The 14,306-nt window shown below is 47.7% G+C and overlaps 1 protein-coding gene across 1 annotated transcript; it reads left to right on the plus strand.

Annotated features, from left to right (window-relative positions):
- Positions 1–338: 338 nt before the first annotated feature.
- Positions 339–2,138, plus strand: LOC147737327 (uncharacterized). Its single transcript, XM_086934679.1, has one exon. The coding sequence runs from the start codon at positions 339–341 to the stop codon at positions 2,136–2,138; it is 1,800 nt and encodes a 599-aa protein (XP_086790805.1).
- Positions 2,139–14,306: the final 12,168 nt, after the last annotated feature.

Consider the following 14,306-nt stretch of genomic DNA (forward strand, 5'->3'; position numbering starts at 1 on the left):
TTTATTCACGACCTCCACAGTGCCACCAGGATAGCTTATCAGGACACCTATAACACCGCTCTCTTCAACTCAGCATGCCCTCACTGTCAACATTCTAAAGCAGCCTTCGGGGACAAGGAACTTACCACAGAGGGAGGAAAGGGAGGGGAGTAGGAAGGTACCAAGTGCTGCATAACATTATATGTAAAACAACCCATATAACTACCAGTAAAGTTCCTGGCAAAGTACATCCTTAATATCTGCGTATGGTAATATTGTACTGCACATTTATGAACAGGAGATTATAACAGTGCCAAAAAAGACACAGCCATAAATCTTATCTCACAGAATTTGACAGAATGCACACTGGGGGAATCCACTCTCAGTGCAAAGTATGCCAAAAAAGTTTCAAGCGTAAATCTTATCTCATTGAGCATATGAGAATCCACACTGGGGAAAACCACTCTCCGTGTAAAGTATGCCAAAAAAGTTTCAGGCGTAAATCTTATCTCACTGAGCATATGAGAATCCACACTGGGGAAAAACCTTATCAGTGCTCTGAATGCCAGAAAAGCTTTAGAGTCAAACCGAGTCTATATGAACATGCATTAACCCACTCTGGGGAAAAACCTTACCAGTGCGCTGAATGCCAAAAAAGTTTCTGCCGTAAATCTAAATTCACTAAACATATGAGATTCCACTCTGGTGAAAAACCTTATCAGTGCCCTGAATGCCAGGAAAGGTTTTGTAACAAACCAAGCCTATCTCGACATGCATTAACCCACTCTGTGGAAAAACCTTATCAGTGCCCTGAATGCGAGAAATGTTTCAAACGTAAATCTCATCTCACTGAACATGTGAGAATCCACACTGGGGAAAAGCCTTATCAGTGCTCTGAATGCCAGAAATGTTTCAGTGAAAAAATCCGTCTCACTCGGCATATAAGAATCCATACTGGGGAAAAACCTTACCAGTGCTCTGAATGCCAAAAAAGTTTCTGCTATAAATCTAAACTCACTGAACATATGAGAATCCACTCTGTGGAAAAACCTTACCAGTGCTCTGAATGCCAAAAAAGTTTCTGCTATAAATCTGAACTCACTGAACATATGAGAATCCACTCTGGGGAAAAACCTTATCAGTGCTCTGAATGCCAGAAATGTTTCAGTGACAAAAGAGGACTCACTCTACATACAAGGACCCACACTGGGGAAAAACCTTATCAGTGCTCTGAATGCCCGAAATGTTTCAGTGACCAAAGCAGTCTCACTCGGCATATAAGAATCCATACTGGGGAAAAACCTTATCAGTGCTCTGATTGCCAGAAAAGGTTTTGTAACAAACAAAGCCTTTCTCGACATGCAATAACCCACTCTGTGGAACACCCTTATCAGTGCTCTGAATGCCAGAAATGTTTCCGTGACAAAGGAGGACTCACTCTACATACAAGGACCCACACTGGGGAAAAACCTTATCAGTGCTCTGAATGCCAGAAATGTTTCAGTGGAAAACGCAATCTCACACTGCATATAAAAACCCACACAGGGGAAAAACCTTATCAGTGCTTTAAATGTCAGAAATGTTTCAGTGTAAAAAGCAATCTCACTAAGCATATTAGAACCCACACTGGGGAAAAACCTTATCAGTGCTCTGAATGCCAGAAATGTTTCAGTGAAAAAAGCATGCTCACACTGCATATAAAAACCCACAGAGGGGAACCACCTTATCAGTGCTCTGAATGTCAGAAATGTTTCATAAACAGATTCGATCTCACTAAACATATAAGAACCCACACTGGGGAAAAACCTTATCAGTGCTCTGAATGCCAGAAATGTTTCAGCCAATCAAGCAATCTCACTCAGCATATGAGAACCCACACTGGGGAAAAACCTTATCAGTGCTCTGAATGCCACAAATGTTTCAGTGGAAAAATCGGTCTCACTCAGCATATAAGAATCCATACTCGGGAAAAACCTTATCAGTGCTCTGAATGCCTGAAATGTTTCAGTGAAAAAGGCAATCTCACTAACCATATAAGAATCCACACTGGAGAAAAGCCTTATCAGTGCTCCGAATGCCAAAAATGTTTCCGCCTTAAATCTAATCTCACTGAACATGTGAGAATCCACACTAGAGAAAAAAAATTATCAGTGCTCTAAAGGTCAGTAAAGATTCAGAGGTAAAGATGGTTACAAGCGCCATAAGAAAACACACCATCAAAAATACTTCAGTGCTCCAAGTGCCAGAAAAGCATCAATTTTAAAAGCAATATCACTCTACATGAGCAGACGCACACAGGGGAAAAACATTACGTATGCTGTGAATGCCAGAAATTCTTATTTGATAGGCACAGCCTCGCTAACCAGAAGCGACTCCATACTGATGAAAAACCTTATGAGTGCTCTGAATGCCAGAAAAGCTGCAGAGAAAAACGCTATCTCACCATGAGAAACTCCACACTGGAGAAAATCCTTATGCCATAAAAGCATGAATCTGAAAGACAGTGTTATGCTTCATGAGAGTTCCCACTCTGGGGAAAAACCTTATGAGTGCTCGAAATGCAAGCAAAGTTTTGGTTACAAATTACTTCTCACTTGACATGAGCGGACTCACACAGGGGAAAAAGCCTCATGTGTGTTCTGAAGGTCAGATAAGGTTTAGTCTCAAATACAATGTCACTTCACATGAGAGAATTCCCACTGGACTAAAGCCCTATACAGGAGGGGAAATCCAGAAATGTTACACTCAGAAAGGAGATCTCACTAAACATGAGAAATGCATCCACATGAGGTGAACAGTAAGGCGTATCTTGAGTTGCAGAAAAGCTTCTAACAACCTGACTTTACATGAGAGAAAACATATTGTAGTTGCAATAGGATTCATCAAGAACTCTTGCAGGATAACTTAGGCTGCCCGCATGCAACCTCCAAAGAAATTTCAGGCCTGGAATTTCTTTTAATTGCAACCGAATCCACAATTTGAGTATCTGAAAGTTACAAAACTCTTAAGGTCCTTACTTGACACAGAGTAGTATTAGTGCTTGCAAAAATCAACTAATTGCCAAACAAATCACAATATTAATGTCTTAAATTTTACTCCACCCAAAAGGTTTCTACTCACCCTTGTTTCTTAACATATGACTGATATCTATATTTTCATGGTAAGATTAAGCCTATGCGGAGTTCCTCAATGAAGAACTCCGCAAAGTGACAAAAAAACTCTGGTGGTCTGCGCAGATTTCCGCAAGCATCGGAGTGCGTAAGGGTCATGGCGTTCGTGATGATTTTGACCTCCTGGTGTTTGTCCCGCCCTATAAAAATAATTGCGAAAGGCACCATGTGCAGCACAAGAGGGTGCAGCTGCTTCTACTCAAGCGGCAGCTTTGTGAATGCGAAGGAAGGTTTCTCAATGCGAGTGGTGTGACCGGCCACGACCACTTGCATTGAGAATTCCGACGACCCGCTTTGTGAAATCTCGCCAGGTGGTTGATTTTGCTCGCCTACTAGACCATGGCGAGCGCGAGCAAGGAAATCTCATCAGGAGGTGGATTTTCCTCGCTCTAGCACATAACGTTGAAGAGTGTGAGCGTTGAAAAAAAACTTGCTACGCTCACGGAGCGGAGTTTTTAGGAACTACGTGAGCCCAGCGGAGTACGGAAAACTCCGCCTGCGGAGTTCACCACCCAAAATGAGATAATATACAACAGCAGGAAAACATAACACACTAGTTACTTGCCTTTGGTAACGCTCTTTCTGGTCGCTACTCCTTTACCTGCAGATTCCTCACCTTGTGAATATTCCCCACACACCAGACTGGGTCCTCCAACTTTAAAGCAGAGTAGGAGACAATATGCAGCTCAGTGTCAACGTCATTCTGCTACAGAAGTGACAAGCGGAGACTCAAAGAAGCACTTCCCAGGCACACTGTGAACAACTACAGAGGCCTATGAGTTAATTATCTCACAGGTCTGTATCACATATGCAGACCCTGGCCAGATATTAATTCACCATTTTTACCATGATTAGAATTCAGATGAGGCCTTTTCATTTCCCCAAATTCTAATTGTGTTCTCAGCAGCAAGTGTATACATAAATCGTTGAGTGATGACTGCGCAGTGCTCAAGATGAAAGTGATATGATGATAAAACAGTCCGATCCGCATTTTGTACACAGAAACGGGGCTGTAAATACTTTTGTACAATACAAGTTAAGCAAAGGCGATTCTTAGAAGACATAATTTTTATGAAATAGCCCCTGTATAGTTAATGTTTCGACCGTTCCAGTTAATTACCATGGTCTCATCAGGACGGTAGATCGCCCCTCTCCAATACGCTCCGCAACTATATTCAATACAACCCAGTAAGGATTCTTCTGTATCTCGGGGCACTGTACCTGGGAGGAAGTCAAATTCAACTAAGCGGTTCCAGCTCCTGTTCGTCGGACCAAACAACTGCAGCCAGTGAATCCTCGGCTCGCTGTCAAACAAGTTTAAGTGTGACTCTTCCTGATGAGACCATCGTCATTGACTGTCTTGTCTGTGAGAAGCTGCACCAGCCCTCCTGTGATGGTGGGCCGGAAGACCTTGACCGCTGATGGTGATGAAGTAGCAGCTTAATTTCCAGAAAGGCATGTTGGCCATCAGTTGTCGGATGGCCAACAATTGCCTTAAACTTAACTCTGAAAAAACAGAGGTTATGATATTCAGCAAATTACTGACAAATTGGTCTTCTTTATGGTGGCCATCTTCTTTGGTGCCCCTTCCACTGCCAGTCACCAAAGTCAGAAATGTTGGCGTCATATTTGACGACAGACTATCCTTTGTGCCTCATTTTTTAATTTTTTTTATTTGTTATTTTCAAACACCCACAACAAATAGGAGGATGGACAATTGCCTTTACATGGTGCCCGACCATTAGGAAGAAGGAGATAGTGACATTGTTACACAATCAAGGTTATCCAACGATCCCAACTCAACCCCAGACACAGATACACCTCAATACCAGTATTGCCACAGTGTCAAAAGTTCCTATAATTCTCCATGCTACTATGGTTAATGTCTTCTGCATAAAAGCCTCATCCTACTCTTCCTGAGATGCCCGCCCCAAAATCGACCTCCCCCTCACCCCCCCTGCCGGCGCTACTGTCTTAAGGCTAAGTGGGATCAAATGGTGAGTCATATTGTACGGGTTCCCCAGGTGATCTCATTTTAACAACATTATTAAGCATCCTGACTGCTATGGAAGCCGGGAATCGCCTCACGTTCTGCGCCTCAATATCAAGATACCTAGTCTACTGGTCTCCCTCAGCCATTAATGCGCTCACCTCTGAATCAGTTTCTGGATCTGTCGCTTTCAGCTCTGTCACAACGGCCTCCCAGGCTCGCGCCGCCTCTAATGCCTTGTCATTATGGGATCTATGGGCTTGCTGTAATCGAACTGAGCTCTCGCTGTTTGCCCACTTAAGGAATGCAGATTTCCACCTTATATAGCTAGGACCCGCCGCTGCATCCAGTGGGATGTAATTTCTCGTTTAGCAAGCACCAATCCCAAGTCTATGAATTTGCTAGTTAACTTCGTTTTGCTATTATGCGGAAACCAATGTAGCAGGCAAGTCCCCCCCTATTCGGAGCGATCTGTCGCCCTGTTATATTACAGAGTAAAGCGGTCATCTCTTCCCAATATGTCCAATCTACAACAGGGGCTAAGGGCCGTATTAACATGGAAATATTGGTTGATTTTAGCCGGCGTAAGATATGCCCTGTGCAATATAAAAAATGGAATCAGCTGGAATCTAGCATTCCTGGTGCCCTTCCATGCCCTTTTAAGTATCTGCGACCAGGCCGCGTCAGGTATCTCTTTAGCTAAATCCACCGCCCACTGCTCATGTAGCCTCTGCAGCTGTGCCAGTCCCTCTCCCAGCATAAGTTTATATAAACAAGTGACCGCCTTATACGTGCCCGCCGTCATCACTACACATTGACACGCCTCGCTCGTTGGCGGTTCCGAAGGGCCAGTGCCCCAGTGCTTCTGGATGGCGGCAACCAGGGCTGCATGCAATAAGAAGTGACCCTGCGGGAGTCAAAAAGTGTCCTGTAATGCGCTATAAGGTAATAGTACACCATCTCCAAATAGATCGCCCACCATCTGGAGTCCCAGTGTTTCCCACTCCGCGAGGGCAGACCAATCTCCGCATTGTGGCAGGGCCGTGCACATGCCCAACGGTATTTCCGGGGCGTACGGTCGCTGTACCCCAACTCTGCTGTGGTAGCGTCTCCAGCAATGTCTCGGGACACATTCTGCAGATGACAAATCGGTAGCCCGTAACCTTTGCTGCAGTACCACAAACGATAGAACATGCCGCGGAACATCTGGCTCAGTCTCTCGCTCAGGCCCTCGAAACTCCTGCGCCACCGCCTGGTTGAGGTGTTGGAACTGTGCAGCTAAATAATATAATTCGAAATCAGGGATAGCTAGGCCTCCCTCAGCTCTTGGGCGGATCAGAGTATCCAACGCCACTCGGCGCCTCCCTATTCCCCAAATAAAGCCCCCCACCATAGAGCAGAGTTGCCGTAATAGTGCGACGGGTATACGTATAGGCAAGGTCCGGAAGAAATATAAAAGCCGAGGGAGCGCCACCATTTTCAACAATGCTACTCTGCCTGCTACCGACAGTGGCAGAGTCCCCCAGAAATGCATGCTGCCCTTAAGCCACCCGTAACGCTCTACCTATGTTACCTTCAAGCAGATCTTCCTGCCTATGAAAAACATGCGTCCCCAAACACGCTCCGGCCGCCGGAAACACACATGTCCTCGCCCAATTACTCGCAGGCCAGAGATATCCCCAAATTGGCTGAGCAAGGAACGCGCTCCCTCCAGTGCGCCTCCCGCATCTCTCAAAAACAGCAGCAGATCTTCTGCATATAATGAGATATAATGTGACTGACCACCGAGCCTCAAGCTCCGGAATGCCCTCCCCATCCTGGCCCTCGCCGCTAACGGTTCCATCGCTAGGGCAAAGAGCAGCGGGGAGAATGGGCACCCCTGTCTAGTACCACGCCCTACTGGGTACGAAGAGGATACAATTCTGCCAACCCTCACTCTGGCGCTTGCCGACGAATATAATATTTCAGTCCAGCGTGTATATCCCTCGCCAAGCCAGAAGGCTTTCATGACTGAGAATAGGTAGGGCCAGTCCAAGCTGTCAAATGCCTTACCAATGTCCACCGAGAGGACAACTGCGCGCCCCTCCGCTCCATGGTCCCCATATAGTATCCGTATTAGTCTGCGTATGTTGTCAGCAGTATTGCGAGTCGGGTTGAAGCCGGCCTGGTCCGAGTGTACCAGCCGCATCATTAAGGGAAGGAGTCTCGTAGCTAATACACGAGTCGGTCGGGGTCTTCCCTAATTTAAGGAGGGGAATGATGATGGCCTCCCTGGTGGAGGTCGGCAACACACCCCGTTGCCTGGCCTCTTTATATACCGTCAACAGTCTGGGGGCCAGGAGGTCGACATATGCTAAATAGAATTCTATGGGCAACCAATCGCTGCCCGGAGTTTTGTTGCGTGCCAATTGTTTAATGGCACAACGAATTTCAGTGAGTGTGATGTCCCGACCAAGGGACTCCGCCTCTTCCGCCTTGACGGTAGGCAGTTCGAGGTCCTCCAAAGATGCCTGCACATCCATCTCCCCTGTTTGTAAGGAACTGGTATATAAGTCTGCGTAGAAGGACCTAAACCGATCATTTATTTGATGTTGCGTATATTCCAGTCGTCCAGACGATGAAGTCAATGCCAATATGAGCACACACCTAGGGGTGGGATTGCCCAATCATGCCAATAGCTTACCCACCTTATCCCGTTCAGCATGTGCGCGGGCTAAGTAAGCTCTGTGGTCGAAGCACCATAAGCGCTCCACGACCACTGCTACTGTTTCTCTCCGGGCCTGGACCGTGTCCCGGTCCTCGGTGCCACCAGAGTGGGCTCTTTCACCCTCCTTAAGGGCCTGTTCCTTAGTTTCAATTTTTTGCAGGAATAGCTTCCGCACACCCACCCATTTATTAATACAAATCCAGTGAATCACTCCTTTAAAAGCGTCCCATTCCAGGGCAGTCGTTGAGGCCGAGCCTTCATTTTCCGCAAAATACCGCTCAATACCCACACCCAGTTCAGTATGGAAGGCTGGGTCTTTCAGCAACTCCGGGTGCAGCTTCCAGGTCGGAACTATACGGCGCTCTGCAACCCAACAGAAGCTCACCAATAATGGATTATGGTCTGAGATGGTGCGCGATAAATATTCACTACCAAGCCCCATGGTCGCCAATCCAGGGCTGCATAAGACCGCATCAAGCCGAACATGCAAGTCATGCAAAGCCGAGAAATACGAATAATCCCTATCATCCGGGTGCTGCACTCGCCACACATTCACAAAGCCCCAGTGATTCTGCTACTGAGCCCTGCTTTTCGCCAATGTATGAATCGGGGCGGTGGGTAGCAGAGGGTGCGATCTGTCTATAGCCACATCCACAATAGAGTTAATATCCCCACTCATCAGATCCGGGTTCTTAAAATAGTCAGCTAGGGCGACAGATAAGCTCTCCAAGAAGGGCGCCTGCTCCACATTAGGGGCATAAATACTGCAAAGTTTCACCTCCCACCCATAGAGGCTTCCGAGGACCGCAGCATAGCGGCCCTCGGGATCTACCAGATGGTCAATCATTTGGAAGGGGACCCCAGCCCTAATCGAAATCAGCACCCCTTGCGCAAAAGCTGAGTAAGTAGTGTAATAAAGTTGCCCTCGCCATCTGCGCTGCAGCGCCAGCCCTTCTGCTCTAGTCAGGTGTGTTTCTTGCAGGAAGGCTATCTGCGCGCCTCTACGTACTAAGTAGGAGTGGACTTTATACCTGCGCTGCATGGAATGCAATCCCCGCACATTCCAAGTCACACATTTCACATCAGGTAACGGACCCATAGCAGGGCTCGACAAATCTTAAAAATTGTACTAGTCCTGCAGGTCTAGTTACTTGGAAAATCCCCGTGACCCAACTGCAACCTACTTGACCTCCGTCTCTGAAAACGGAGCAAAAGTGACAAGTTAACAAGATTTAAAGGCGTCTTTATTGCTCAGTCCCTCAGTGAGCAATAAAAATGCCTTTAAATCTTGTTATCTTGTCACTTTTGCTCCGTTTTCAAAGACAGAGGACAACAGTTAGTTTGTCTTCCTACTCGCCAGAAAGGGCGAGTAGGACCTAAAAATAGCTCGTCCTCATCCATTCTACCTCGCAAATGCGAGCGGGCGAGTGGATTTGTCGAGCCCTGCATAGAATCGACTTAAAAAACACAGAAACCTCACATCACATCTTAACCGCGCCGGCGGGCTCCCTCCCCCATATAAATCATTCCTTTCCCCCAACAATCCCACCCCACCCTCAACACCGCCCTCCCCCCCAAGAACAGGCACTAACGTAGTGAATCCCATCCAAACTAGCCCAACGTATGCCTCAACCGGTATCAAGGCCATCTAACTGGGAACCATCCGGTGGTGGCTGGAAGGAACCTAGCACACAATCAGTAGTTAGTCAGCGCCACACCCAGCCTCCGCCCCTAGAACCCGCCACTATTCCCTCCCACTCAGCTCCCCCCAAGCATAGTTCCACACATCGCGTTAACCTAAGCTACAGTCCGTACTGTCCACCCTGAGTGAAGCCCGGGTTCTCCTTTAGTTGGCTTGTTACTCGGACCAGCAAGGTCTGAGCAGGGGCTCCTTTTTACAGGAGCTAGGGCAAGTCTGGAGCAACCAGACTCGCAGTGTAGTTCGTAGTTGTAGTCGCCAAGATGGCCGCTGACCACGTGGCTAGTGGCCGGGATGGCGCGTCGAGTGGCACAATGCAAAAGGGCCCCACGCAGATCGTGGAGATGTTGGGGGGCTGATCTTCGGTGCAAGGGCTGCTCGGTGGTGGGGGTTCTCAGTCCCCAAAGCACAACGTCGAGGATGCCTCTGGTGCTGCGCTGTCAGCTCTTCCGGTGTCTTCCAAGAAGTCCGGTCCCACGTCTCTCGGTGCCTCCACGGGTTCCTTCTTTGCAGGGACTGTGGATTGGGCTGTGAGAAGTCTGGGAGTCTGGGTCTTGTCAGGCTCTGGGCTCGCGCTCCGGCGGGAGGCGGCGGCAAAGCAGACGTTGATTCGCTGGTTGGTACCTGTGTTCACAGGGTGGCCACTCCTAGGCCACAAGGGAGATTCTCTTCAGTCTTCTGAGCAGCAGAATGTCGAAGTCCAGTCTTCTTCTTTGTTTAAAGTTGATTTCAGGATGATCTGCCGTGCAATGGCACTGCTCCCACTCTTATTCCCAATCTGAGGGGTGGATCACCTACTAGGTTCCTCCTCTGGGTGGGACCAGGAAGGGGGGCGGTTACACCCCCTTTCCTTTGTCCAGCTCCTCGCCAGGCCTGGGTCTGGAAAGTCCCAGGACCGGTTTGGACTGGCTTATGCACGGGGACACCTTGTGTGCTCCAGGCATGTCTCAATCTATTCAGCCCTGTCCTACCCAATACACAAAACCCTGTCTGGGGAGGTGCTTGCACCTCCCAAGGCAGGAAACCCTTTGTCCAGGCCTCCCTCGCTGGAAGGACTCCCAGCAGCAGGAGGTCAGACTTGTGTCTGTGGTGGCAGCATCCATTTTGTGATGCTGAGGCTCTGGTTAACTTTAACCGGGGTTAAGGCTACACACATGTCGTGTCCCTCTAGAAGGGTGGAATGCTATCCCAGTCGACAGAACTGTCGAGGGGATAGTATTCCAATTCGTATGACACCTTACTCGACATGTTTTGATAAAGCCAAACCAAAGATAGCAAATAACCGCGAGGATTATAATGCACTTAAGAGTATATGGTATGGCAATATCCCGGAACAGCTAAGGGAGTTGTTCCCGACAGCTGCAGACAGGCTCGGCTCATGCTAGAGCACCATCTCACATATTTCCAAGCACTCTGCCTCCAGGATTGTTGAGGCCTTCCATAGGAGTGGCTGATAGGAACATATGTGTCCAGTTTAAGGTCAGGTATAGGGATACTATACCTAAGTAAGAGATGATTACACCAACTTACCCCAGCTGAGTGACCAGCCAGTTGTGTCAAATATGGAGGCCAGGCCAGGGGTGGCACAATACATGCTGCAGCCCCTGGTAGGCCTTGGAAACACCTATGCCCTGGGTACCTAGGGTACACTGTTACAGGGGCCAATAAGGTGAACCAGTTCCAATTGTGTTATGCACTTAAGGTGCATGGAGTCCATTGTAAGGAGAGAGCAATCAGCCTGGGGCCCTGAATAGCAGGATCCTAGCCAACTAAGTCAAAAACCAGCTAAACACCAGGCAAAAAGTTTGGGGGTAACCATAGTCAGATATCCACCTTCCTACACCAGTAAGACCCCTAAGGGGTGCACCGCATTTGCAATACCCCCCTCGTTTTCACTCCACACCAGACCGTAGCAGGCCCCCCTCCCCACACAATACACAGTCTACTCATCCATTAGGCCGTCCGCCGTTCCCGATGTAACCAGTGGTAACTACACACTGTCTGATGCTGAAGTGTCCGCCTCCGACACATCCTTATCGTTCTCCAGGTCCGAACCTCTCGGAGAAGTCAGCAACAGTTCGTCAGAGATCGCTGATACCGCCGCCAACGCCCCTTTGCGTTCCAGCTCAGTTTGTGAGGTCGATGGTTTCCACAGACCTCGCCGCCGGCGTCTTATACGCTGTGATCTTCGGGGTAACAAATCCTCAGCCATTGCCCTTGCCTCGCGTTCCGGTCCTCCCAGGATTCTAGCCAAGTCCACGCGTCCTCCGGCGCTTCATGAAAACTCGTTTTCCCATCCAGTATTATGCGAACCTTGGCCGGGAATAACAGGGAATATTGTATTCCCTCTGTGCGCAGTTCTTTTTTCACGGCTTGGAAGGTCATGCGGCGCCATTGAGTCTCAAATGAATAATCCGGGAATAGGGTGCCCTTGCTATTGCCGACCTGAAAGGGTCCATCTGTGCGTGCCTTTTGAAGAAGCAAGTCTCTGTCTCTAAAATGACGACGGCTGAAATGCCAGAAACCGGTCCCCGGAAGCTTGTTTCCTTCCCAGTATAAGAATTGGCTTGGTAGTTTGGTTTGCCCTGTTCCCATCATGCACTGGGACAGGAACAGACTAATTTGCATGTAGCCAAGTTCTGAGCTGGGATGGTGCAGTGAGCTAAAAAACGGTAATGGATCAAGCCCTGATCTTTGGACTGGGTAAGAGTGGTCTGCTTAATTCAGACGCTCTGTTCATCACCACCCCCTTTTCTGAATCTAAAATGTAGCAGGCGTGCCACCACCGGTCTAGGAGGGCTTCCCAGCTGTGGGGGTCCAGCAGGGACGCGGGGCGCACGTTCAAGAGTGTAGAAGGCAGATAAGCCCTCAGGTGCCACCTCCAGATATCTCACCATGTCTGACCCCTCCGTTTTCTCAGGCATTTCTTCCTTCTGCATCCTCCGTGCCTTTCTCCAGCACTGCTATCCGGTCTGCAGATTCCCCTTCACCGCAAATCTCACCTGACTAAGCCTAAGACCCAATCTTCCAAACCCTTTTTATTTGCTCTTACAAATGTCTGTTTGCTTGGGAAACATCGCCAGGACATTTCCGACCTAATGGAAGATAACAACTTAGATATGCTGTTCATGACAGAAACGTGGATGGACAATGCGTCCGACCCAGATTTTGTAATCGCAGTCCCCAAAGGTTTCTCCATCCATAGATTGGATAGACCACGCAGGAAAGGTGGTGGGATTGCTTTTATTGCACGTGATTCTTTCACGGTCAGAACCAACACTATCCCTCTACCATCCTGTGAAGCCCAACAATTTTCTGTCAAACTGACCCCATCTGATAATTTTAGAGGGATCCTTTTGTATCGTCCCCCGGGATCAAGAACAGGATTCAACACTGATTTCAGGTCCATTTTGGAATCATCTGCTCTTGACAGTTCCTTCACTGTCCTCGGTGATTTAAATTTCCATTTTGATAAACTGGAGGACAAAGACACTGCTGTGTTCTTAGGGGATATGACCACCTTTGGGCTACCTCTTATGATCAAATCGCCGACGCATGATGGTGGACACACTCTTGATGGTATTTTTTCCAACTCCAATGATCTACATGTAACTCAAATTTTTCCGGTTACTTGGTCAGACCATCATGTTATTATGGCATCACTAACCCCTCATCAATTAGCTGCCCCTTTAAAGTCTATCAATACAAATCAAACTTTTAAGGCATGGAACGATATAGATAGCTCCAGCTTCAAAACCTCACTAGTCACCTCCATGCCTTCTCTCTCACAAGATCCAGATACTGCCACCTCTCAATTCTATGATTGGGTGGATGCAGCAGCATCCTCGCTGGTTCCCATTAAACAATTATCCCGCAATAGATCTACCCCTTCAGCCCCCTGGTATTCAGCTGCCTTACGACAACAGAAACAACAGTGCAGGCGGAAAGAGAGGCTTTGGCGGAAAGACTATGCCGAAGAGACTAAAACTAAATATAAAGAAACGGTAGCCAAATATAAACTAATGATCGACGAAGCCAAGAAACTATATTTTAGTCACAAAATAGAAATAGCAAAAAACTCAAACAAAACTTTGTATGAGACTGCTAAACAGTTAGCTGGCTACTCTCCTAACTTGATCCCACCCCCATCACAATCTCTTTGTGACACATTGACTAGCTTCTTTTTTAGCAAAGTCAATGATACTTACTCCGCCTTTGCCGTTAAGGTTAAAAGTCCCTCCAAGACATTACCCGACATACACACTGGACCCACGTTCACTCAATTTGCTGAAATTTCTGAGTCACAGGCCAGGGATATAATATCCACCATCAGATCGGGCTCAGTACTCGACCCATGCCCTCTCAAAATTCTTATGCCAGTTATAGATGTGGTTATTCCGGTTATATCCTCCATTTGCAATGCCATGTTTAATACAGGTATCTACCCCGAAAGTTTAAAAAAAACATCATAAAACCTCTTTTAAAGAAACCTCATTTGGATATGGAAGAACCTCAGAGCTACCGGCCCATTGCCAATTTACCAGTTCTGGCCAAAATAGCTGAAAAAGCCATGAACAAACAGCTCTCTGCCTTCTTAGAGCAACATCATTTACTTGATGAAACACAGTTTGGCTTCCGCCAATGTCACGGGACAGAGACGGCTTTGATCACAGCAGCGGATGACATTAGACTCATCCGTGACACTGGGGGTACAGCGGTTCTGATATTACTTGACTTATCTGCAGCCTTCGACACGGTCGA

This window comes from Lissotriton vulgaris, chromosome 1_1, assembly GCF_964263255.1.
Source record: "Lissotriton vulgaris chromosome 1_1, aLisVul1.2, whole genome shotgun sequence".
NCBI lineage: Eukaryota > Metazoa > Chordata > Amphibia > Caudata > Salamandridae > Lissotriton > Lissotriton vulgaris.